Source organism: Lagopus leucura, unplaced genomic scaffold (genome assembly GCF_019238085.1).
Source record: "Lagopus leucura isolate 7727_CA_CO unplaced genomic scaffold, USGS_WTPT01 Super-Scaffold_100040, whole genome shotgun sequence".
NCBI classification, from domain to species: Eukaryota; Metazoa; Chordata; class Aves; order Galliformes; family Phasianidae; genus Lagopus; species Lagopus leucura.
The window spans coordinates 2,768,798-2,795,595 of NW_024962289.1; the positions used below are offsets into that span (position 1 = coordinate 2,768,798).

General features: G+C 46.8%; 1 protein-coding gene across 2 annotated transcripts in view; it reads left to right on the plus strand.

Annotated features, from left to right (window-relative positions):
- The window catches only part of LOC122186829 (protoheme IX farnesyltransferase, mitochondrial), a 94,490-nt gene that overhangs the window by 60,021 nt on the left and 7,671 nt on the right, over positions 1-26,798 (plus strand). For both annotated transcript variants that reach the window (XM_042883780.1, XM_042883781.1), the window contains exon 6: positions 19,016-19,248. In XM_042883780.1, coding sequence (XP_042739714.1) covers positions 19,016-19,248 — 233 coding nt within the window. The remainder of the gene's footprint in view (positions 1-19,015; positions 19,249-26,798) is intronic.

Here is a 26,798-nt window from a genome sequence, read left to right on the forward strand (position 1 = left end):
CTGTTCTTTCATACTGTTTCATGTTTGTGACTTTCATGTGAGGTGTTTGGGTAATCAGCTGTCCTCTGCAATCCCAAATTCCTCAAGAAAGCAAACCTCCACTCCTCTTGTGTACTCCTGCACGTGCGACCAGACTCCGCACAGTGCAGCAGGGTGTCATTATGTTTCCTTGAAGGTTTGCATTGGATTATAACAAAAAATATTCTAAACTTCCCATCTTGAGAGGAACACGAGATGGTGAGCTGTTCCTATCCTTCCACTGTATCTGTTAGACCACATGCATTTGCCTCAGTCTCCTGGGATGTCATTTCCCGAGCAGTTCTAGAAACCATCCCATAGAGGTGCTGCTAAAAATTACCTGCATCAAAATCTTCCTTTTTTTTTCAGTGGTTTTATAGGGCACTGTGCTGTCTTTGCCTTTTCTACAGGTAAAGCTGGAATGAGAACTCAGATTGATGTCATCTAAGAAAGTCTTGTACAAGTGTCATCGTTTAGCTTCTCATCACCTGTATCTAAATCCAGGAGTGCTGTATTTGCGTAGAGTTTCCCTTAAAAAGATCCTGCAGTCACTCTGTGTTCTGTATTACGTATCAGTTCAGCTTCTCAAAGGCTGTTTCCCAGCTAAAAAAGCAAAGTGAAAAAGAACATCAACAAAAACTGTAACTTATTTGCAAACTAAAACTGAGGGCCCAATTCATAAATGATTCAACAAACAATTTTAGTATTGCGTTTCCATGATTTGTGCCAAGGATTATTTATAACAAAATTCTGTTTTCCCTTAGGCTTCTGCGAACAGTTGGTCCTATTTATTTCTGTGTTTTATCCATCACCTTTGGAAGACTGAAAAAAATGGTGATGGATGAAATTACAAGAAAATTGAGACAAAATAGTCAAGTGAACCTTGAGGGTAAATTCGCTCTCACTGTACATAGTTAGAGAGCTTCAATAAACTCGTTCTGGTTTGTTCTCGGAGATGGTGCTAATTACAGATGAGCTGAGTTAATTTTATTTAAAAACATATTTTAGGGACGACTGCAGTGAGGACGTCTGTTGTGCATGCAGAGCGTCCTCCTCAGCTGTGCAGCTCAGGGGCATTGCTCCATGCAGCACCAGGCAGAGCGCTGGCTTCCCCTGCAGCCACTCAGAATCACAGAATCATAGAATGGCCTGGGTTGAAAAGGACCATAATGTTCATCCGGTTCCAACCCCCTGCTGTGTGCTGGTCACCAACCAGCAGCCCAGGCTGCCCAGAGCCACATCCAGCCTGGCCTTGAATGCCTGCAGGGATGCTTTCTTAGGGAGAAAGGTGATGGGGGATTTTTTCCCTTTTCTTGGGGCATAGTCTACTTGCATTGCTTGCGGTGATTCTGCCAGGAAACCTTCTGACAACTCTTGATTTAGAGAAAGCAATTAGCTGTAGAACTTTCCTGCATCTTTAGATGAACTTTGCAGTCTCCCAACTGCATCACAGATTGACAAAACCATACTTAACGTATTTTCTGCTTTCCCCCTTTCATATTTACTTTCACCACAAAATGGTAATGCTGGGGACTTCATGTAATCACTCGTCAATCTATCTACCTGACTGTCAACAGCTAATTTAAAGTTCTTTAAAGTGTCACTTACCTTGAATAATGCCGACCTAATTCCCTGGAGACTTCTGAGCATGCAGACCATGACTGGCGTTATTTCTTCTGCAGTGTGCCAGAAGAGAGTAATCCAGTGCAAGTGATGTAAGCTTGTTATTTTTTGCCACGTATTTCCTGGTGTTCCTTGAACTCCTTCAATTCTGGTTGGTTAAATAAGACCTTTAAATGATTATCCTCATATAAGTGAAGAACAGAATGGACAGAGATGTAGGTAAGAGAATGGTGGCAGGATCATGCCAGTTTTTGTGCAGTCCAGTGCTGAGCTTGAGACCCCTTTTGAAGAGTGAGGAGTCCTTCACTCTGCCTAGTTCTGATTCACTGCACCTCTTTGGAAAGGCTTCCAGTAGTGGTTTTGGTGTGAACCTATGCCCAGTGAGAAGCTGCACTGGGACCAGGGGCTTCTTTTGTAGGCAACACTCAGATTTTCAGAACTTGGGCCAAAATCAAGCTGGTAACCCTCAGCATGGGGTCCTGAGTGACCCTGAGTCATCCAGCCCCTGGATGAGCTCGTGTCTTCCTTTCCACTAAGCTAACTCATGGAACTGGCTCATTAGATGTGTCATTCTGTAGCAGGGAAATTGCTCCCATGTGTTTGGCTTTGTGGCCCTCATTTGCAGCTTCAGCAAAGTTTAGATGGGCTTAGTTAGGTTTAAGAGAAGCTGCCATATAACTAAATCATAAAGCCATTACAGTTGGAAAAGACCACTAAGATCATCATGTCCAACCGTCAGCCCATCCCCACCAACGTTGCCCAGTGACCACATCCTTCAGTGCAGCATCTCCAAGGCTCTTGAACACCTCCAAGGATGGTGAATCCACCACCACCCTGGGCAGCTGTGCCACTGCATCACTGCTCTTTCAGAGAATAATTTTTTCCCAATATCCAACCTGAACCCATGGCACAACTTAAGGCCATCACCTCTCATCCTATTGCTGTTACCTGGGAGCAGAGGCCAATCCCTACCTCATCACAACCTCCTGTCAGGGAGTTGGAGAGAGCAACGAGATCTCCCTTGAGCCTTCTCTTCTGCAGACCATTGGGAACAGCCCCAGTTCCCTCACCCACTCCTCCTAAAACTTGTGCTCCTGATTTGTAAAGTTTCTTCCCTCCCTTTCTGTCTGAAACCTTTAGTTTGAGAAAACAAACCAAACCAAACCTACCTTGGCAACACTTTTTTGTGCTCATTTTACCTGCATACATATTCATGGAGTTCAAAGGTTCCACAGCTGATCCTCTTCTGCAATTTGCTGAGGGCTGGCAGTGTCCTTCAGCATCACTGAGGAACCTGAGCACGCTTCGAGGAAGCAGGGCTGTGCTGCAGGGTGTCTGTGTCACCACAGCCTCTGGGGATCAAGGGGGTATTTCCATCAGGCAGCTTTAGCTGAACTGTCACACCAGGCAACAGCACCCTGCAAGCCAGGAGCAGGTTCTGCAGAGTCCTCGGGAAGGATGCAGGTTGGGAAAGTAATTATTTTCTGTCCTTTATGAAGCCCCCCTATATATATTGCATCAACTTGATGGCTGAAATAGTTACCCAGGCACTCGGTGCTCCTGCTATAAAACCCTTTGGCCTGGCTCTGACAGCAGGCAAAGCATACAGGCAGGGATGCTGATGGGCCTTGCAGGGCTGGGCTCTCCTGTGCATTTGGGAGGAGTGCACACACCTTTCTGCCCACCCCAACTCCACTGCCAGTGCCCCTTGGGAAAATTCTGACACTCTTGCTAGGTCTGTGACAAACAGCACCTGATAGTTCATTGACTTCTTGCTTTCCAGCATCCTACTTAATTTGTAGGGCTCTGAAAAAATTCCCCTCTGAGCAATGAGACGTAACCATCCTTATTCTCTATTCAGAGAATAATCAGAGACATCCTGTTGCAAAAATAACACGGGTAGACCCAAACACAGCATGCCACTAAACACCATCCATCATTCCAGCCTGCCCACACGTCCCCTCCCCTCCTCTGACCCTCGACTCTTGTTTGGAAATGCAGACAGCTTCAGACGTTCCTCCTCCTTTGGCCGCAGTGTTAAACTCATCAGGCAGGCTGTTTGTGTTTTGCATTGGAACAACAGCTGATATTATTTTTCCTGCTATGGGTTGTTTTTATGCTCTTGACGAGAAAGAAGTCGCTGTGCTCACGCAACCTTAGATTGGACTGAAATGGCAGCAGCTTTTTCTAGTTTCCTGTTGGGTATGATTTATTCCCTTGCTTCTTACAGTAATGGATTTAATTTTCCCGCAGATTAATTTAAATAAATCTCCAGTATTAGCTGCAGTAGCTGAGTGAGCTTAGCCTCTACTATGACAAGTGTCCTGCTCCATTACATTGTACAGAATGACAGCTTTGATTGCAGTTTGACACGGAGCTGCATGCAGACTTGTTAAAAAGCATCTGTTTTTATGAACTTACAGTGCTGCTGGATCTGCTGTGCTAAGTGCTCATAAAAACTTAATAGTTGTACAGGAATAGTTTTTCATCTTAAAAACAAAAAGAAAAAGAAAAAGAAGAGGGGGGAAATTTCCATGTCCAGCATCAAACAGCATGTTCTAAATAGCTGACTAATTCACAACCATGTCAACACCGCTCCGTTCTGCCCCTGCAGCATTTTGCAGCCATTCCCCACACCCGTTCCTACAGCCTTTCCTTGGGACCGAGGCCATGATTTCTCTCTTGGTTCACCTCTGGGCTGCTGTCACCCAGGCTGTGCTGGCAGCACCAGAGTTGTTCAGGCTGTAGGGACCTCAGGAGAGCAGAGTCATAGAATGATAGAATGGCCTGGGTTGAAAAGGACCACAATGCTCATCCAGTTCCAACCCCCTGCTATGTGCAGGGTCACCAGAGCCACATCCAGCCTTGCCTTGAATGCCTCCAGGGATGGGGCATCCACAGCCTCCTTGGGCAGCCTGTTCTCAGGAGTCCCATCTCCTGCTCCTTGCAGGGACAGCTGGGAGGTTGCTCCAGGTTTTATTCAGTCCTGTCCAAAAACTCTTCAATATGTGACTAACATGCTGTGGTATTTAACCGTATTCTCCTTATGCAAAATATTTGCTCTCTCAAGTTGCTTTTCCTTGTGCAATTAAGAAGCTTAAGTCTATTAACTTGGCAGAAGGCACAACACAGACAATGCCTCAGATGCTTCAAAAGAAATAAATCTTCATGTTGTTTGGTAAATATTTTTTTCCTGGAATCCCATTAACTTCCTCACTGAGCAATGAACAAGGAGCTGTGTTCTGTATATGAACTTCCCAGTTCTTATGGCCTCTCTTAATTATTATAGCAATTAATGGAGACTTTAATGCTTTTCCCACTTGTTGACATTTCTGAGTGCAGTGTTGACTTTGGTCAGTTCAGCTCTAAGATAAACTCCTGAAGAATCAGACCAAAAAGAGCCCCAGCGTCAGTAATATTTCTTGCTGATGGCTTATGTTTATGAGCTGTGGTGACAACTGCAAATACAACTTGAAGCTTCATTATCTGATAGGAAATTGCAGCATGTCAGGCTTTCCTATTGACTCAGAAACTCATCGAGCCTCAGGACCAGATCAGTCTTGCAAAGCGTGAGGCTGAGTTCTCCTTCCCTCGCATGGAGCAGACCTACTGCTGCTACAGCAAAAGCACTCCGTGCTGAGAAAGTGCATTAAAAAGAATAGAAAAAAAATCTCCCATAATCACTGTTGGTAACTCGGGGTAATTAGCTTGATTCTTTGTTTGCAAACACGAATGCAAATCAGGAACGTCTCCGCTGGAATTGGTGCAGTTCCACTGATGTGAGAGGAAATCCATGAGTGCTGTGCTGAGACCTGCACGCAGCACACACACAGCCCTGGGGCTTAAAGCAGTGGTTTGAAATCTCCCCGAGGCTTTCAGCACAACTTTGGTTCCCATTTAGAGATCAGCCCCTGCTGAGCTGCTTGGGCTGCTCCCTTGGGTGGTCATTTCAGACGGGTTTTCCTCGTATTTAAGTTAAAACAAATAAAACAAAAACTCCATAAATCTACAGTTCTTCAAGGGAAATGGTTGTAAGAGCTCCAATGCTCACTCCCCGCGGGGAAACATTCCGATATTTTGTTTAGAAAATACCTCGTTTTAAAGGGACTGCCCTGAGATGGTTCCGAATGATAAAAATGTTTCTTTTTTCAGTGGGAGGCTTTCCTCTTGTTTAAACAGGGCACGATTCAAAGCAGACACCATCACAGCAGCCTTTCCAAGCATTTTTTTTATCCTGCGTGTAGTCAACCTTTTTTATTTGGAAACAAGTAAATGCATTCCATCGCCACCGCCACCCTCCTGGCTGCCTTGTTTATTTTCATCCTGTTTTCCAGAAGCTGTCATTGACTGTGTTTGGTAAACAAGAAATGAAAAAGGCAGCTTTATGCTTGTGACATGTGCAAGTAGAAGTGTACACGGTGTGTTTGGAGCAGCATGGTATTCTCTTTATTTCTGGCGTGGCCACATCATGGAGAGGTGGGGGGAGAAACCTCGAGGCTAAAACATAGTTTGATGAGAATAGAACCCACATCAAAGGGTGGACTAATGGAATGATATAATGCTTACTGTGTCACTTTCCCAAGGGGGATATGGATGGCAGCACTTATATTTCAATTATCTGTTCACTGCCTGCATGGGATGTTGATTAAATGGTTCTGGGGTATTAGAGTCCTTTTGTAGAGCTGGCGGGAAAGCGGCGATACCGCACATTATCCTTAGATCAAAATGTGTATTAGCAGGAAATCATACAGCTCTAACTACATCTCTGTTTTGTTTCTTAAGGCAGTAAGGAGGGTGGTTTTACTGACGAACATCGCGTTGCAGCTGCAGCGAAGGACCCCCAGCTCCTGGTGCAATCCTCTGCCCCAGCAGCCCTGCACTCAGCGCGGGCATTCCTTTGTAGGCAGCTCTGTTTGCTCAGTATAAATCCCGCGGAAACACTTGACCCCTCACGCCTTGCTGCCTTTCAGTTCAGCTGAGCGGCCTTCACCCACCAAATTATTTATCAGAATCCTTAATTGCGCGCGGAGCAGTTGATAAATCGGCGGACATTGTGCCCTGCCGCCCGTTAGGAAGCATCCCAGATGCTCATGTATAAACCAGGAGTCACGGTGCATTTGGCTAAATAGCTGCTCCATCTGCTCGCAGGGAGCGCTGCTAATGGAGATGTCTTATCCCCCGTGTCAGCTCCTCGCTGAGGGGCAGAGCCCTGCTTTGTGCCCCTGCCGTCCGCTGGGATGGCCATTGATTTTTACTTTTCCTTTTGTAAGGAATGTGTGAGGAGTGGTTTTCTTGGGAGGCGACGTTAAAATGTTTCCTCTCACGCCGCACAAACAAAGCGAAATGAAGTTTAACGCCCAGGATCCCATCTCTGACTCATCCACAGTTTTTTCCTCGTGGCTGTCAAACATTTCAGGTTCGTGTTTGTAAATTTTGGCTTAATGCAGTCAGAATCCCCGCACTTTGTTCCCTCTATTAGTATTAAACCTTATCTGGTTTAACCACAACAGCATCATTATTCACGGGGTGCCAAGTGTCGGAGGAAATGTCACTGCTCAACAAGTCCATTACAGAGCTGCCTCTGATTAGGAGCTGCTATACCCTGAGATCTGTTTACAGTAAGTCGTGTTAGAAGTGCATTTCCTTCTGTGAAGGACAGAGTTTATCATGTCTTACACAAGTTATAATTTACACGTTATCGACTTTGCAAGCCAGATATAAAAGAGGTTTTTCTTACAATTTAATTAGCTTCTCTAGCACAGATGCTTGCTCTTTAGTCTTTATTACCAGAAAAGTGGCATTCCTGAGGTTAAGATATGCAGGGAACTTCTTTGATTTGTTTTATTTAAACTTTTTTGCTGGGGTCCTGGAATCACAGGATTAATGTTCTAAATCATATTACAAAGGAGCATGAGCCACAGTGACTCACAGTGCTGCTGTGTGTGACAGTGTTACGATTGTGCTCTTTGGGGGCACATAGGGGTGTGGGTTTATTTTATCTGAATGTTTGTAAAATCTAACTCCAGATGCCAAAATAATAATGCAGGAATCCCAAAATGTGATCATTCCCATCCTTTCTCCCATGGAAAGCAGCAGCTTTGCCTTGGTGCCTGGTAGTTGTTGGGCATGGTAATGCTCCTTGTTGAGAAGATGCTTGCAGGCTGCCTTTACTGCTGGTTCAGCTTTCTTCTATAGTTGAGATTTTGGCTTAAGGTTCTTTTCCCAAAAGCATTATGCGTGCAGTTGTACTGCAAGGAAGAGGAGCTCAACCTCCGAGCTTGTTAAGCAGCAGAAATGAAGGCTCTGAGGGTTCTGTTCTCGGTGGATAACGTTGGGGCTGTTTCACCTGCCCTGAAGCACCATCCGTGCATCATGTCCAGTGTTCCCAGCACTCTTGGAGAGTTCGTTCGTGCTCCTTTCCCTCGGTGCCTGCCGTGTCAGTCACTCATTTCAGTTCTCTTACATTGTGTAGTACACGGCTTTTTCTTGTGGACCGCTGAGACGTGCTTTGCTGCCATATTTTACATTCTCAGTGCCATCGATCCTAGCAGAATTTCAGATTAGTTTAAGAATATATCTAGATTATCACTAGCAAAGAACGGGTAGCTTGGAAGGGTATCTACAGGTTTTGCTTTTGAAACACTGAATTAGTAACTTGGAAAATAGTTCTCCATTATAGCAGTGGCTTGCAGACTGTGCAGTGCTCCTGTTCCTGGGACCTTCTGCTGACAGTGGCTGTTCTTGGGGTTTATTTTTTTTATTTGCAAGAGCAGGTTCCTTGTTCTCTGCTCTTAACGTCAAAGATAGTTAAAAAACAAAAAAGCTTACAGGCTGGTTTTAGAGGGCACTGTTGAACCCAAAGTGGTAGAACAAAGCCTGTGGAGAGGCAGCTGCACCCAAATGTGGTTTAGGAGCACGTTCTGTGCTTAGTCCTCCCTATATCCTATCATCTGCTGGACTTTTCTTCATGCTGCTGTTAAATCTATGGAGTTAAGCATTACTACGTTTGAACGTAACCAAGCAGTGTTATTGGCGTGTTCAGCGGTGACGTGAGCTGTATGTGCCAGTGCTAAAGGTGGAAGTGCTTGGCAATGGTGGGTATGTCAGAACCATGGCATTTAGCAGCAGCATGCAGTGAAATACAAAAATACGATGAAAAAACTCTTAACATAATTTGTCCTGCTTGAGCACATGGTTTTTGTTCATCTTGGTCCAACATGTCCATCTGATCTAGTGTTTGGCAGCCCTGCCCATGGCTGTTTGCAGCTCGGTGATCTTTAAGGTCCACTCCAACTTAAACCATTCTATGGTTTTTCTGCTGGTCATTTACCCTCTGGATCTCCCTCGTGAATGTTTTGCAGTAGCCTTCCCTGGATTTTCTACAGCATTAGCGCTGTGGACATCTCTCTCTTAGGATAACTTCTACACTTGCACAATATTTCTATTTTCACAGAAGAAAATATTTCTATTTCCATAGAAGAAATTTCACCTGTCAGGGGATACGGAGCAAATACTTAAAGCGATCCAAACATCAGCTGCGTGCTCATAGAGACAGTTGCAGATAGGAAGGTAGGATCTTAAAACTGCAATTTGGTGGTCTGAGCTGCTCGCTTACTCTTCCACATCATGATGTCTGCAGCATGGATCCTCCTCCTGCTGCCGTCCACTGCTTCTTGCCCTGATGTCTCTGGATGTGGTGCATAACTTCCTTCCTTCATTTTCATTGCTCCCAGCAACATGTTTAGAGTCAGTGATCCTTTTTTGAAGATCATGTTGATTCATACTCTAGAGCTCCAATTTTTTTCCATCTCAATGAGATGGAGAACTGACCTGAGACTTCTTTACTCGCTGCCTTCTAAGCATTGGCTGCAGGCTAAGCAGCAGCATGTGTTAGATTTAATCACTCTAAATCACAGAAAAATGTTTCTGGAGAGAACATATTATCCAGTCTGTTTGTCAGCTGGCCTCTGGTTCTTACAGAGAGAGAGAACTGAGATTTTGAAATAAAATGAATGGATCACTTAACTGCCATGCTGTAAGGTTAGGTTTGTTAGGTTAAAGAGGAGGATTTAGTTTAAATATTATGGGGGACATTTTTCAAATTTACTGTGGGTTTGTCTTGTAAGCACTTTAACAAAATATTTACATTTTTGTGACTGCAGGGAAGCTGTGAATATTATTATTCACCCCTTCACTCCTACCTAACAGAGACATATAACAAGGAGCGTGCTGACGCTCGGCAGGGTTGCTCGGGGTTGTTATGGTTAGTGTTCTGCTGTGTATAGCAAACGTAACGAGAGCATAAACATTGGAGAAGTAGGGCTTCTTTTCATTTTTATTTTTATTTTTTTTTTACCTTGAAGTGATGGAACCCAATTGGTGTTTCTGCTTCATACCAAAGGGCGGCATAAAACGTTTTATTTCTGTCTGACCGCGCTGTTAATAAGCTGCAAGTGCTCCCAGGCTGTGTTAGGCTATTTCATCCCATAGCTGTGGCTGCTATGGTTCCATCCTTCAGCCGAGTCTCAAACCTTGGATCAACGGAGGAGCAGATCCCAGCATCACTTCCATGGAGCTGGCTGATGGAACGGGCAGGAGGTGCTCAGAAGGCTCACAGGTGCCCAGTGGAACTTCAGTTTCTCTTATTTTAAGCTGAACTGAGCTCCCTCTCGTTAGCACAAACATAGCATCTTTGTGGAAACTTCCAGTGAAATCCATTGAACCGGTTTTGATTTATGCGAGCGTAAAAAAGAGAGATGTGTCCTTCAAGATGAAATGATTCTTCTAAATTAGCCCTGTTTGTTTATGATAGTTCTAAAGTCCCCGACATTGGCAAGGGAGACTGAACATCTGCAGCTCAGATTCTTGAGGAGCGAGGGAAACTAATTGCCTCCAATTTGGTTAAAATACAGTGTCAATTACTCCTTTGAACAACAGTGATACACAGCCTTGACAGTGAGGCTTGGGCTCCATGCATGGGTTGTTTCTTCACTGGAAGAGAAACGAATTGACATAGACATGGGGTATTTTATCCTCGTTTGTATTTATTTACACTAAGTAAGCTTCTGAACGAGTATATTGGATAGCAAAGCCAGAGCTTGCTTGGCAGTTTAGTGCCCAAACTCCCGAGAGCAGCTCCCTGACAGCACCCAGCCAGCAATGCTGTTCATCCATCGCTGAACTCTGTGAGTGCCTGGCATTGCTGGGGATATCCAGAGATTGCTCAGTGCTGGATCTGCCCCCTGGCCCTACTGCTCTTCCCTGTGTCCTGCCAACCACCTCCACGATGGCAAAGTCAGGTCTCAGTGCCTTTGGATGGGCAGCTCTCATCGAAGAGAGGTGCACCGTAGGCACTGCGTGTGGAGTTCAGGGCTGTAAACCCTCCAGCAGGAGACAGTGCTTGATGGCAGTCAGAGCCCCTGACATAGTGCTGCCCCAAACCCTGCTCGTCAGGCTTTTGGAAGCACCCCCTCTCAGACTATTTCTTCTTCCGCTCAGATTTTGTATTAGAAGTCATTCTTAGAACGTTTCATATATTTGTATGTTTATTTATTTGTTTAGATGTGGAGAACAATACAGTCCAGTAGGAGGTTATCAGCATCTCTCTTACGGTTACCCCTAAAAACTGCATTGCAAAAAGCCGGTCACAAAAACATTAGCAGGCAGAATTGCAACAAGTGGCTCCCCACTATCTTAACAACTGTGGTAGTGTCATACTCACCTAAAGGGAAATGGATATCAAATACACCTTGCAGTGCGTGTAGAATGTGGTGTGCTGCAGAAACACAGCTTTTGGGATGAGATGCCTGCTGGGAATTTGTTCACAATGCAGACCAGAGCTTGAATCGCTGGCAGAATGAAGATCTCTCTTCTCTGCTAGTTAAGATTTAACACTGAGTAATTCATTAAGGGAATAAAAAATGAGATTTGACAATGCTCCCATTCATTTGCTCCTCCTAAAGGACATCTTGTCAATCATTGGTGGTAAATGATAGACAAGTCCATATTCTGGTGCTTGGAGCCGAGAGGAAAAAAATCAAATTCCCAATTAAAAAGTTTCGTGTTTTAATTTTAAAATAAATCATCCTCCAGCCCTCGTCATGAGTCACAAACTTTCTTCCATGACGGAGACAGGACAGATGGGTGCATATGAGCACCTCCATCAGGAGGTCTGGGGGCTTTTCATGCTCTTCAGCCACAGCGTATCCACAGAGGGTGGTTTGGGAAGGGGAGCAGGTCACGGGTGTTCGGCGAAGCCGATGCTGAATCAAATCTACATGAAAGAAGAAAGGAGTCTAGCAAGAGATCAGTGTACAGCTATTTTTTAGTTGGAAAGAAATACTGTTCCTCGAAACGAATCAAATCGGTAATTGAAAGCTATCGCTGCATATAAAAATATTGTGTTAGTCATGCTTCAGGCACCGTATGAAATAAAGATGTGCTGTCTCAAGGCTGCACTGATTGGGGTCGTGCTGCACTACTTTGATTCAGGCTCTCAGGTCCGAGTGTGGATGTTCTGTCAGGTGCATCCCCCCGTCTGTCTGAAGGGCTCTTCTGGAATTTAATACCTTTTGCAGAGAAATTAAAATCATTTTAGAAAAATCACCACTCATTCATTCATGATGAAGCTACTGAGCCAGGCAGTGTTGTTCCAGTTTCAGTTTCCATTAGCTTTGTTGTTATGACTATATAACTTTTACAGCTGACAATGGTCGTGAATATGGTTTTTATTACTAAATATATAAATATGCAGCCTGAAAGGATTTGTGTGGAAAGTTAAAATTCAATTTCGCTGTTGGTAGATTGCCATCATTCAGTTGTCTGCCATGATTACTAATTGGGTTTGAAAGATCTGTTCCTTGCTTTGAGCTTCGAAGCCGTCGGAGCGGTTTTTTTAGCCGCCCATCACAATCATCTCAGGGAAGCTACCGTTGCTATTCGGGGCAAAATGTGCCTTTTGCAGCTTTCTGGCTCATTTTTTGCCATCAGCTGAGTGCCAGGAGGCTGCCCCGCTTCTGGCTGCAGGCATCTGGGGAAGCAGGGCTGGAAACTGTGCAAACACAGCCCAGATGTGTGCTGGAAAAAGACGGACTTCCCTCCCCATTACCTAAGTCAGAGGAGCAGGAAGGCTTCTATACGGTCATATGTTGTTGCAGTGCGTAACATCCTCGGCTCCTTGCTTCCCTTCCAAGTGAGGTGGGATTGCTTGTGGCTCAGTGGCCTTCCTGAATCTTCTTGGAAGGTCTCAAAGAGTTTTCAAGGAGGGTTCGGCAGTTCTGATCCTTCAAGAAATAAATAAAAAGTAAGAAGCTGCAGGCTGAGGGAGGTGGCCCAGACATAGCTCAGCTCCCTGTGGCAGTTGTGGTGATCCCACCCTGGCACTGGTGTTTTAGGACTGGTTTTTGGCAGTCCTTCGTGTTGTCTGGCCACAGGAGCTGAGAAGATGCCAAGAGACGAGCAGAAGCGCAGAGGTGGTGGTTTTCTGAATGGACCAGGTACATTGGGACTGGGGAGTTCTGTGGATCCTCCTCTCGTGGAGTCAGCTTTCATGGCTGTAGGAATGGCCAAAGGGACGTGACTTCAGTTCGTATAACCTCTTGTTTCTGTTGGAAAATGCAAAAACCTCAGCCCAGTGCTTTTGTCTGAGCTTGTAATTGGCTTCAGAAGCCTGAATAGCTTCTTGCTGACCTGGAAAAAGTTGGGAAGAGGGGCTTCCTCTGTCAGCCGGGCTGGCGAGGAGTCTGGGCACATTTTTAGTGCCTACCTATTCCAGAAATAATAAGTAGCTTATGATGCTTACTCCTCAAATCTGATTTTAATTATGGCTTTGGGGCAGCATTCTTGCACTGGACTTCTGTCTCAGATTGAGATGGCAGAATGGAGCCGCTGGGATGCGGACCGGGCTGGTATTGCTCTGCCAAAGGCTCCCTTAGAGCCCCACTATTTTCAGTCCAGGCTGGTTCTGGCTATTCCTCCTCTTTTTGTAGAAAATTGTTTTAACACTCTTTGCAGCTGAAATCTTCGTCCAAAGTAGCAATATTGAGGTTGGTCTGAGGCATCAGTCTCACCTTACAGCCTCGTTTCCCTCTCCCGACGGAGGGTGATGCAGTCAGTGGGGCATTTGTTCCCCGCATCCCATTCCTCACCATCCCCTCCTGCTGGTTTTGGGTCTTCATCCTGCACTGGGCAGAATGGTCTTGTGGCTCCAGGGGCTGTTATCAATAATAATAAGGTCTGATACAAAATACTCAACTGAGCATGTAAACATTTCAGGCTGCTGAGGTGTTCTGTGCATGCTGCACTAAACAAAAGGGCACTGTTGTTGTTTTGTGTGATCTGTTGGGTTTTTTTTTCCACTTTGCCATTTTGGAGTGGATGATGTTTCCATAAAAGGTTTTTGACAGACAGGAAGAAGAGAGGATTTGTTTTATTACCTTCTGTATTAGGCTTTGAATCTAATTTTCGAACATAAGCTCTTCTGCTTCACCTGAAAAATAGGCAGGCAGTCTTAAATGGACACTTAGACTCAAGCTTTCACTTTAATGTAAATATGTTCTGCGTGCCCAATTTCCCATTAACGCAAGGTCACAAATTAAGTTTCTTGTGTATTTACACAACATCTGAACATGAATTGCATGCAACTGCTGGTTGCTTGAATGCACCTCTTCAGAATGCATGGCATGGCTGTGCTGGTATCTGAGTGCCAGTGTATTCACAGAGCCACGTCCAAGTGTTGGATGCTGATACTGGATTTTGTCATATTTCTGAAGGCTGATGTGTACTGAGAGGAAATTTTATGGAGTTTGTGGTTTTTAACACCGTTGTTTTAAAATTCGTTATCTCCTTTTTAATATGCTTTTTTAATTTGTGGTCCTATCAGTGCTTTGATGGCCATCTTCCCAACATGTTTTGCCAAAGGCAGCATGGGAGAGCATGCACAGTAGTGAAGCTATTGATCTTTGTACGCATTAAGCTTGCTAATGCTGCTGTGAAATAAGTAAGATAATACGTTAATTTTATAGATGGGCAAATGCTTTAATTTGTTTTCCCCTTTCCATTTTTCCAAGTAACACCGAGAGTCAATAAGTACTGTTAGCCATGACTCTGGAGCCTATTAAATAATCATGCTTCACACACACGTGTGTGAGATCATTAGATACGTGCAACCAGCTCATCTGTAAGTGTCACCTGGATCCAAAGATGCTGCTATTGCTCGTGGATCACAGCAGGATGCGGTGCTGCCCACGTCACCATCAGCAGTGTGATGGGTGGGGGTCCTCTGGGCACCATTACTGGGATGGGTTCATCGTGGGTGAGCCGAGCAGGGGAGGCATCTCAGCACATTTTCCTCGGATCCGGTGGGGTTTGGCTGTTCGGTGCTCCAGCTGAAGTTCTCTCAGGAGCTTTTAGCTGAATGTCAGTGTCTCTGAGCAGCATTATTGGACATTTGCATTCTCAATGAAGGAGAGAAGAGGGATGGGGCAGAACCACCGGTTTTTGGTTTTCCTGGAGGAGGTGTCGTATGTGGTGACATACGTGGGTATTTTAGCGTTGAAATGTGCAGAGAACTCATTTGGCACTTGTAGTATTTTTCCAGAGTCTGATTTTAATCAGTCAAATAACTGAAACCAACTCCTCCCAAGAATCCATCATAAAACCCAGTTTCTTACTCAATATGTTTGCTTTCCCAGCTAGCTGCTTGGCCAATTTTCCAATGGAAGATTGCCTTTTTTTTCCCATGGGAGTGATTCCCTCAGCATAAGTGAACGCCCAAGTGAAATGAGGCTTATGTACCAGCGTCTGTCATCAGCCTGCACTTACTGGAGGGGTTGGTTTAGGGATGAAGGAAACCAGCAGAGACCCCGTAGCCCATTCTCAGTGCCACATGAGAATTCCCCGGTACCTGGGAGGACTTTGTGGACCTTACGTGGTGTCAGAGCTGGTGACAGCTCACCATCACAGCCCTCCTCCTGCTGCACACCGGGATCCTCATCCCCTCAGTCACGAAAGTGATAAAAACTGCTGCAGTAATTGAAAACTCTCTGTCTTTTCCTCAAATATCGCCTCTTTCCCCATGAGGCGTCTCTTATACATCTCCCAGTCTTTATCAATACGATGTATTTATGGGAGAGTGAGCTGAATTCTGCCTCATGTATCACCAAGAAAGCAAGGTCCTAATTTCTGAGTGTGTTGTCTTTGTAATGCCAAGGAGTTTTATGGGGCAGAAATAACAAAGCTGAATCATCAGATCACAGTTGGAGTTTCTGATCTCAGTTGGAGTTTCTGGTGCAGGCCCTTGTCAGTCAGACAATTACTCTTTGAGAAGGATTTTACAGTTCCTTGGTTTTAAGGAAACACGGGAGAGAAGTAGAAAATAGGATACTTTCAAGGTGTCTAAAAACTGCATGTGAAGAACGGCCATCGTTGACCTGATGCCCTCCCCTGAGATCATGAGCAATGTACAGACACTGAACACAAAAATCAAACTGCCTTCAGGAGCCTCCTTCTGAAAAGAACCAAAAATTAAGAAATGAGAAACAAAAAATGAGGTTTGTTTACAAGGAGGTGAACCACTTTTTGGGGATCTTGTCACTTCACTCCCCATTCTGCTAAAGCCACTTCTTGTAAAGGTATTTTCCTGCTCCATCAGTCAGATCCTGCGGAGCTGCTGGTGCTGCAGGAAAGCAGTGCTTGAGGTGAGCATGGGAAGCTTGGTGCTCCCTGCTTCTGCTCCCATCTCCTGAGCAAGGGATGAAGGAAATGCTGAATTTCTCACCAAATGCTGTGGGTTCCCCATCCCTACAGGTGCCCAAGGCCAGGCTGGATGGGATCTGGGCAGCCTGATCTGGTGGGAGGCAACCAGCCCATTGCAGGGGTTGGAACTGGATGATCCTTAAGGTCCTTTCCAACCCAACCATTCTGTGATTCTGTGGTTCTGATTGAATTCTGGGTGTCAGCCCTTCAGCACCAGCTCTGGATGCACGCTGGGCCTTTCATCTGGAGGAACGCAGCCGAGTCTTCACTCTCGATTAGTGAGAAGAGAGCTCACGCGTTGGCTCAAACCGAGTCCTCATTGAGGACGTGCACCCCATGGGAGTGCCTGGTTCTGAGGGTCCCGCTGGTCTTTTGTCACCTCCAGTGCATGCATTGTGCCAGTCTGGTGCTCAGCTGTACGTCTGGCTCTATTTTATTCAACAATCAGTCAGGATGGATTTGTTTAACCAAAACCAGTCAGGCTTTCACTGTAGAGGGGCAGCACGCAGAAGGAGTGGTGTTTGCAGTCAGTGCTGAGACACCTCACCGTGCAGATTGCGTTGTGTTGCCTTTGCATAGCAGAGCACTGCTAGCTGCAAACCCAAAGGGCACAGCACCTCCCGGCTCCCTTTGCAGCACGTTCTCAAACCATAGGCCTTGATTTGTTGTTGGGCAGCCAGGCAGCACCCTGCTCCATCTGTTCCTGCCTGGAACCTCCCCGCAGCCAGCACCAGGGTGTTGGTGTGCTCCATTACCTGTGTTGGGATGTATTGACTCAGTCAGTTTAATTTAAATCGGAGGCAGATTTTTGGTGTGAGATTTGCTCGCTGTAGTTCTTGTGGTTATTTAGGATTTGCATACTGGTTTGATGGAGGTTTTAAAAAGGTAGGTTTTTTTTGGTTGATAAAACTCCCATAAAATTCATCCCCACCAGCAAATTCTCCTTATGAGGCTGGAGCAGTGCATGCAACATATATTTTAGGATTAAAGATTTGGCCAGAGGGCAGAGTGATGGTAGAATACAAAGGGTGCATAGTTTTAAATGAGACAAAATGTGTAAAGCTAAAGTTCACACGCAGACATTTGCTGCGAGCATTTATTTTCTGCTCTTTCACGTATGACTGAAAGCGTGTATTTAATACAGCTCAGTTAATGGCATTTTTCTCCCTACCAGAGCTCTCCCACACCTTTCAGTATCTAAAGGGGGGCTGTAAGAAAGAAGGGGACAGACTCTTAAGCAGAGTCTGATGTGACAGGATAAAGAGAAATGGTTTCATTTAGGTTGGATATACACTATGGGTGGTGAGGCAGTGGCACAGGTTGCCCAGAGAGGCGGTGGTGCCCCATCCCTGCAGACAGCCAAGGTCAGGGGCTGGGCTGTGAGCACTGATGGAGCTGTGGGTGCCCCTGCTCAGTGCAGGGGATGGGACCAGATGGCTTTTAAGAGTCCCTTCCAACTCCAACCATTCTGTGATTCCATAATTATTTCTCTCGGTGGCATTTTGTTCTCATCCCACTTTACCAGATACCCCTGAACAAATGCATGCAGAGATCTCCACCAGCAGCAAATGTGTTGACCTGATGCAAAGGAACACAAAGCTTCCTCCGTGTTGTGCCATGGTGCTTGCTGCCTGCGAATGTGGTTTTGGTAGCCAAACAAAAAAATCCTTGTTCGTTGTGTTTGGATGTTTATTGTGGAACTTATTAGCAGTTTACACAGCTTCAACCACTTTCTTACAGATTTTAACAGGAGCTTCCAACTTTCCCTGAGCTTGTAGAGCTCTTGCATGGTAAAAATCAACAGAAATAATTAGCATCTTTTTTCTGTTTTCTATTGGCTCTTTCAGGCAAGCCTGAAATATCTTTGGTTAATTCCACACTGAGAAGATAAGATTTAATTTTGGTTTTGTTACCAGAATGGCTTTGCTGTGCTACCACTGCCTAGCACAGTCTGTAAGCTAAATGGCAACACAGAGAATTCAGTCATTTTCAGTAAAGCCAAAAATTACTTTGTTTCTGTTAGCATAATTTCAAAATGATTGAATGTGCTCCTTTCCTCTTAAATGCTTCCTCATTTTGTGTCTAACTCTGTTGTATTTCAGCCAAAGAGCCCCTTGGAAAATTGCAATCAGTTACAAATCTGGCAGGCTACGACCATTCTCATTCGCTCTGAACACTGAGTGCCATTTCCAGAGGTCAGAATTTACTAAGATTACAATAAAAGAAAATGATCTGCTGGAAGCACCGATTGCGTTGACCTCCATAGCTTAAACTTATTTGGCAAACACAGCAGTGAGGAGCATAAGAATAACCTCTCATGGCAAATCTGTGGTGCCTGGTCTAATGGGGGGCAACCAGCACAGGGCAGAGGACTGGAACTGGGTGGGCTTTCAGGTCCCCTCCAACCCAACCATTCCATGATTCTGTGACTCTACAAAGGTGGTCTTAGCATTTTAGAAAGGCTCGTCCTACAATGGGGCCAGATGTGAGAATCTCAAGCAACAAAAATCGATAAAAAATAACAAAAATCCAATGTTAGCTTTCTAGGGCAGTAGGAAGAAGTGCAAAGGGAGAGAGGCAGTCATTACCCTCTAATGCAGCCCCTTCTCTCCTCCCACAGCCCCCTGCTCGCTGTATGCTTTGCAGCATCTTGTGGCGTGCCAGGCATCGCCCTGCTGACCATGGGGGTCAACCCCCTCACCGGTGCTCTCGGGGCATTCAACATCTTCCTGTACACCTGCTGTTACACACCCATGAAGAGAATGAGCATCGCCAACACTTGGGTGGGAGCCGTCGTCGGAGCCATTCCCCCTGTCATGGGCTGGACTGCAGCGACTGGAAGTCTTGATGCTGGTAAGTGGAAAATCCATGTTGACATCTCGGGGAATCGGTTGTTAGTTTTGCCTTTGGGACAGCTAAAAATACCAGAACAAAAGGCAGTGTGTAATGGTTTTTCTTAAGCTCTGCTCTTTCTGCTTGTCGGCCTGGTGGTGCTTCAGAATTACAGCTATTATGGTGCAAGTATGAGAAAATACTGTTACGTCACAGTAGTGTGACCACTGAAGAAGTAGGCATGATGGTATCAATCCTTTCACGGGGACATTTAAGGGCATACAGGAGATAATAAGAGAATATGTCCTAAACAGTGTGCATTTAGAACATATTAAAAAGAATATTAAGAAAGCAGTGTGGTTCACGCGAAAGAAAATACTGATCCCATTCATCCATCTCAATGTGGTGCCCAAACTGGAGTATGCTCTCTTGATTTCTGATTATGGAAATCAACTTATGATTCTGTGGCCTCCCCCAGGGCCAGGAGAAACCTATATGGATAGGGACAGCAACTGCAACAGTGTCATCAATAACACAGAGACTTTTCCTTAAAATAAAGGAATAAAATATATTATCTTTAAGAATATACCAAGATCACTGATGGCCTCCCAAGCCGCGAGCCGTGCTCAGCACCGCAGTGGGTGCCGGCCTAGCGCCGCCTCTTGGGGGACGGGGGCAAATCCGGGGGGCAGCTGCTGGCCCTCCTCCTCGGGGGGCGTCGGGGCCCCCCAGGCTGGTGGTCCGTGCCCTGGGCGGAGGGGGCCGCTGCCGCCGCCTGCCCCGGCTGCTCCTGCGGCTCCTGCGGGGACACGGGGGCGGCGGGTCGGGGCTCGGGCCCCCCGTGAGGGACGCCAGGGAGCCGCTCGGCGCCGGGGCTTGCAGGGCTGGTGGAGCGGCTCGGGCCGGGGGCAGGAGGCTCCTACGGGGAGGTGGCGGGGCTGGGGGTGGCCGCGGGGCCGTCCTGCCCTCCTGTTTCATGGGCAGCCTGGTTGTCCTGCTGCCGGCGGAGCTCTGGGCCATACAGGGCCGTAACGGTGTCGATGAGCCCCGCCACGAACGCCTCTGTGCGGTCTTCCAGGTACGACTCCAAGTTCAGGCTCAGGGTGTCCTCGTCGAGCCCGTACACACACAGGAGGTACATGATATCAGTCTGCGCCGCAGCCACTGTCCACCACTCCTCTCCGATGATGTCCTCGAGCTCCTGCTGGATCCACCGGAGCAGCGGTTCGAGGTCCCCCGGATCTCCTCGGAAGAAGTCCGCCCAGGTCTCGTCTGGGAAGCTGTGCTCGGGAGCCTCGAGCTGCGGCTCTGCAGAGCCCTGCTCCTCCTCCTGCTCGTCCTCGGAGCGCCCTGCAGGCTGCGGGATGGGGCACGCGAGGAAATCCTCCTCCGCCTGCACCGCGTACCGGACGGCCTCGATGTTCTCCTTGCACACGGCACAGGTGCGATGCTGCTTCGCCCAGCGCAGCGCACAGCCCAAGCAGAGCTGGTGCCGGCAGGGCGTCACGTAGGCCGCCTCGGCCCGGTTCCGCCCACAGACGGGGCAGGTCCGGTCCGAGGGCAGCTCCATGGCCCCGGGCGTGCGGTGGGCCGGGGAGAGCCGAGCCGGGAAAGCCGCTCCCCTCGGCGGCGCCGCGGCGGGCCGGAGCCGTCAGAGCTGCGAAAGAGAAGAGGCCGCGGTCACTCGCCGTCCCCGGGCGGCGGCGGCGACGCCCCGCTCCCTCCGCACGAAGCCCCGGCCCCGCTCCCCGCCGCCCGCCCCGGGGCCGCGTCCCCGCACCGCTCACCTCCGCTGCCGCGAGCGCACCCCGCGGGGCCCCGGCCCAAACCGAGTCTCTCGTTCGCGCCTCCGAGTCTCGCTGCCGCGCTCGACCGGAGTCCGGGCACGAGTGATGCTGGGCTCTGCCGCGCCCCGGGTTCTGCAGGGAGGCTCCGTGAGCTCACAGCCATCTCCGCTGCTGTCACAGCCCCTTGGCCGGTGAGCTCACAGCGCAGGGCTGCGTGCCTTTGGGCACCGGGCTGGGCCTGCATCGTTATCACCCCTCATCGTTCACCGACTGCCCTTTGTGATGGTGATAGATGAGGGAAAATAAAAATAGCACACATTTCCAATCTCCACATTAATCCTTCTTTTCTGTACTGTTTTAGAGAGTCACTTTTTGTCCTGTTCTGGTTCTCATGCAATACCAGCTGGTGGCAGCGTCTTTGTCTGGGTTCATGTCTGTACCAGATGCTCACAGCACAGGCTGTTTGCTCATGCTTTCCTGTGCAACCTGCAGTAGGGAACCTGTATTAGTGGGGCTGCACTGGGGGATCTGAGAATCCTTCCAGCCTCTGCAGTTCTGGGATTCTGTGTTATAATTTCGGTATTAAACCCCTACACAGTTAGATCTGACTTTTGAGCTGGGAGCTTTCAGATGGAAAAGTCCCAGATGTGTTTACTACTGTCTTTCCACAAGCCAGAAAATATCCTAGGAAGATTAATTTATTGATTTTTTTTTTAAATTGGCCACTTTTAGGCTCTTAAGTTATAAATGTTCCTTTCCCTCACTCCTTGAAAAGCAAACAAGAATTTCTATTTTAGTAACTGTGAAACTTTTTTTTACATCTCTCATAAAACACTGATCTCTTCAGCAGCAACTCTGACACAATTAGGGCTTGTTTGTCCTGCCAGCTATGAACTTAAGAGTCAAAGTGGCTCTGCATAGTTATATTCTGAAGAAGCTCATAAAGTTCAATTAGCAAGTTTGTTAAGAATTTTTTTTTTAGCGCACATTCATCCCACAGCGTGGCATTGAATAATTCTTCCACCAACACAGCTTTTACCCAGAAGTTATCTGTGCAAAATCCGTAGCACTCCATTCTTCATTTACACTGCACACTGGGTATAAGTGTCAGACTGAGCAGGCTTTGGCTACAACTCTTCTGATACTGCTCGAATCCAGAGCTGGGATGAAGGGTTTTGTTTGTTGTTTTTTTTCAGTTGTATGTCACTTCTATACAAACATTTGCCTCTGAAGGTAGACTTTTTAATAGACTGATAGAGTCACCAAGGTTGGAAAAGATCTCCAAGGGCATCCAGTCCAACCATCCCCCTATCACCAGTGTTCCCCTCTAAACTGTGTCCTTCAGGACAGCATGGAAATGTTTGTTGGCTGTTGGTGAGTCCACCACCCCTGGAGGTGTTCAGGAAACGTTTAGAGGTGATCCTGAGGGACACAGTAATATTTAGACATATATATTTAGCCTTATAAGTGATATGGATGTGCCTGGTAGTGTCCTGTTAAGGAGTGCATAACAAACATCACTAGAAGCTTTGTACTTCTGCAGAGTGAGTGATTCAGAAACATCAAGCACATGTTTACACTGAAGGACACTGTGGCTGCCATGGCTTAGAGCCTCAGTCCGGGGGGTTGGCCTGGTGCTGTGGGGCTGATGCTTTAGGATGCTTCAGCTGCACCACAGGGAGCTGCCCTGGGCACCTCTCCATGGGGCACTGCTGGAAAGGCTGTCAGAGTTCCAATTGCCATATCCCTTTTGAAACAGCAGCTAAACTGCAGCCGGAGCCCACCGCATTAAAGGAGACGGGCACTGGTTTTCATTATCTTTAATGATCTTCTATCATCAAGTTATAACTTGCGCTTCTAGACCTATTTCTCAACGAGCTACGCTGTCTCTGTGCTGCAGGCTGCAGAGAGTCCATGTCTTTCTATCTGCTATCTCTTCCTATCTAATTTGCAATTAATTTTAGACTGTGGGCACACTTCCCTCTGCCAGCTCTGGCAGGGATGCAGTCGGTGGAAGATGAACTACACCAAAGCAGGCTTTGCCAGACCACGATGTGCTGGTGCATAACTGCTGCTGCTGTGGCTGTTCTGGGCAGCTGAAACGTTCCACAGCCACCTCCCAGTGGGTGCCAGCAGGGCAGGGCAGTTTGTCTGACAGTGCTAGAAGACCTATTGAGTTGATGCAGCCTTTGTAATGAAGCAGATCTGGGAACAGTCTTGAAAATGGTGACCCGAATGTCATATTTTAGTGCATTTCAATTTAAATATATATATATATATATATATATATAGAATTAAGGGGAAAAAAAGCTGTAAACAATTTGCAGTGTTAAGCATTTTGCTACTAAAAAAGAATTTAGCAGTTGGAAGAATCCATCCCACCTGGAGCACAAATGTGCATCATCATGTGCATGGTGCAGGCCAACACGCCATTGTCGAGCTCATTAATAAAGGGTAATTAGCTCGGAGCCTTAACCTCGTTTTAGTTGTAGGTGTGAAAATGCATTTACACCTCGTTTAAAAAAAAGAAAAGAAAGAAAAAAACGATTATTCAACTCAATAACAAAGAGGAAGGTGGAAGAAGGGAGTTAGAAAACTGAGAAGGCTCTCACCATGTAAGTGGGAGAAGGAGAGCTCTCGACACCTAACCGGGCCCTTTCCGGGTGACATTTTATGATGGATTTTCTCTCCTTGTAATCTCACAGCAGCCACACTGTTGCACATGCTGCTGGCTGTAGCATTTATGTGCCGAGCTTCCCTTACCGTGCCCTCAAGGCTGTGGATGTGCTGCCAGCGGGTTCGCAGTGCCATGAGATGCCCTCACTCAGCTGGTAGAGCTGAAGGCGATTCCCAGTTTCTAATTCGAGACGTAACAAGGAAATCTCTCTGATTTGAGCTGCACTCTCTTGTCATTTGTCTTCATTTCATTTATAACTCTCTTATCCCGAAGAGTAATTCCTCGACAGATAAGCAAAAAAATTGCATCTTTGCAGATAAAAATCTGTGAGCTTCTATTTCCAATGACACGAATGCATGTTTATATCTCTTATGCTACAGATTTGCACCTCTTACGGCGGTTCCCAGTTGTGCTTGCTTCCATCTGTGCCCCTGATAGGTCTTTAATTGTATGCTCTTAAGTCTGATTGAGCATCCTGCCCCCCACCCTGGATTTCATGGCAATGCAATTTAGGGAAAACCTCACATTTCAAAAGAGAAAGATAAGGTTATCTCTGGGAATTCTTTGTTGTGGGTTTGGAGTGGGTTTTCTTTTCTTTTTTTGGTTCCTTTTTTTTTTTTTATGGCAGCTGTTTGAAACCGATGAAAGATCAGGAATGTTCACATTTCCTCGCTGAGTGCAGGTGAGATGGTCAGAGGTGTGTGATAAGCGTCATTTATCACACAGATATCACTGCCACATCTCTGGTGTGTTTATGCAGAACTTGACTGCCCGCCTGCGAGCTGCAGTAACACGTTGGCTTCCTTGAAAGCAGGCTTCATTGCTCCTCTGTGGCACAATTTATTTACAAAGATATTTGTTTTTCTGTTAAATCTCTCTCTCAAAGCAGTTCTCCCCGTTTTACAAAGGAATGCCGTGCAGGAAAATAATGCCATTCTCTTAAAGCCTGAAGTTGTGGCATAAAGACAGGGAAAAAAGACGTAGCTCAGCAGTGCTGTTGTGTGCGAGGTCCGTGCTCCCAGCTCTGCTCTCTGTGCCATGCTGCTGTTGAGCCTGGGCGTGTTTGGTAGTGCAGATGTCTTTAGGAAGTAGCACAGCTATTTATTTTGGCATGCAAGCAGGCACACGTCTGTATGCTGTAAGCGACTCTCGTGTTGCTGTTCTTCCTCCCCAGCCTAATTCTGCTGCTCGCTCCTTAGCAGTGCTTGTTGTTCATCTCAACTTGTTACTTTCAGTTAGCAAATGAACAAATCTGCAGGAAGCCTATCCGAGCACCACAGCCCATATCTTGCCATGTACGTTTTGTGCTTCTGCTCACCATCCCTGATGGCTGAGCCCAGCTCAGTGCCTTGGGGCAGAGCTCAGTGCCATCACGTAAGCCACCCAGATAGATGGAAGTGACAAGCAGGGGTCCTCCACATAATGTGCTTATCAGTTAAGGGGATTTATTCTGAGTAGGTGGCGGTGGCATAGCAGATAGCAGCCTTGACAGTGCAGCAGACATTACAGACCCGCGGTGGCCTGGAGCCATAGGTATTACTGCACCAAAGAGTGTTTATCTCAAGAGACCATTTAGTTTATCTCAGATGCTCCACTTCTGATCTCGTTTTCCTGAAAGACATCTTGTACTGATTTTCATTCATTTTGAGAAATTTAAATAATTCCCGAGGCTATGGAATTTATAGGCTGCGTATCAATTGTAATCATGTGGAGGCTGATTTTTAAATTGCCTTTACTTTGTAATTCAAATTATGTTGTATGGTAGACATTAATTATGTCAGCCAACATCTATTTACAAATGGGGATTTGAAATGGGCAGTTCTTATCAGCTAGTGACATTTGGCAGATGGATATTTTCAGGCGCAAAAAGAAAAGGAAAATAGGAGAGGGGGGAGGCCTTGGTCCAACCTGTCGGTGCCCGGGCTCCCCCATACCTTCCCTGCTGTAGCACTTGTCTGCCAGGAAGAAAGGAAAGCAACAGCTTAATTGCATGCAAAATGAGCTCGGAGAACTGGCTGTCCCATCCCCTCTCTCCGAGCTGTGAGTGTTCGCAGCCCCCAGCTCCAGCCCTCAGCCCCCCCTGCAGCTCACCGAGGTTTTGCTTCTCAGATGAAAGACGACAGGATTTGCGGTCCTCTCCGGAGGAAGCAGAGATATTCATGTCATCGACATCTGAGATTTGGAAGCTGGGGCCCAGGAGTGTGCTTTGTGTGGGTAAAAAGTGCAAAAAGTGGGGTGGAGGGACAATGCCGGTTAGCAGCTGGTCTGAATTTAGTACAAAAGCTAGGGAGCTGGGGTTTTTTTTGTTGTTGGTTTTTTTTTTTTCCCCCTCTCTCCAGCTTCAAAAGAAACAAAAGAAGTGGCAGCTCCAGCAGTGGGACACCTGGGGGAGCAGCCCCAAGAGTTCAGAGGCAGTGCACCAGCACTGCATCCCAGTGCTGCATCCCAGCCCTGTGCGCTGTGCTTGGGGCAGCTGGGGTGACTGGACTGCATGGCCAGCCTGTGGACACGGGGCACACATGGTGCCCAAAGGTGTACCCACACTGGGGCCCTGGGTGACACACAGGAGCCCCTGTGCATCCATCAAGTTTTCCATCCTCTGCTGCACGTGGTCCTTTGGTGAATACTTCTTGAACGTATCTGCAGAAATGAACTCTCTGGTAATTTCATCTTACCCAACAGGCCCACATGTTTTATGATGTGTGTTGCTGGGGTAGCAGAGACAAGTTATGCACTGCAGCATTGCTTTTCGCAACCGTGGCTGTATAATGGAAGGCGTTTCCCTGTAATGCTGTCAGCAGTCATAACCTGTTCTTATGTGTTGTGTTGCACAAAAGGCGTGTGTGTCTGTGTGCATCTGCATGCAATAGCTGTGTCTTTGTGCAGTTCCTGCATGCAGGCAGCTCTTTTTCTCCCCATGGCAGCACACCTGAGGTCACCTGGTTTCCTCCCACTAAAGCCAGGAGCATTTCAGGAGGTGAGGAACCCCATTCCCTCTTTGTGGTGGGCACGGAGATGCTCTTTTTGTTCGCTCACAGTGTGCATACCCACCATCCCTCCCCTTTAAGTGCTCCCGTGGAGAAGTCCATTGCAGCTCCGCAAACGTC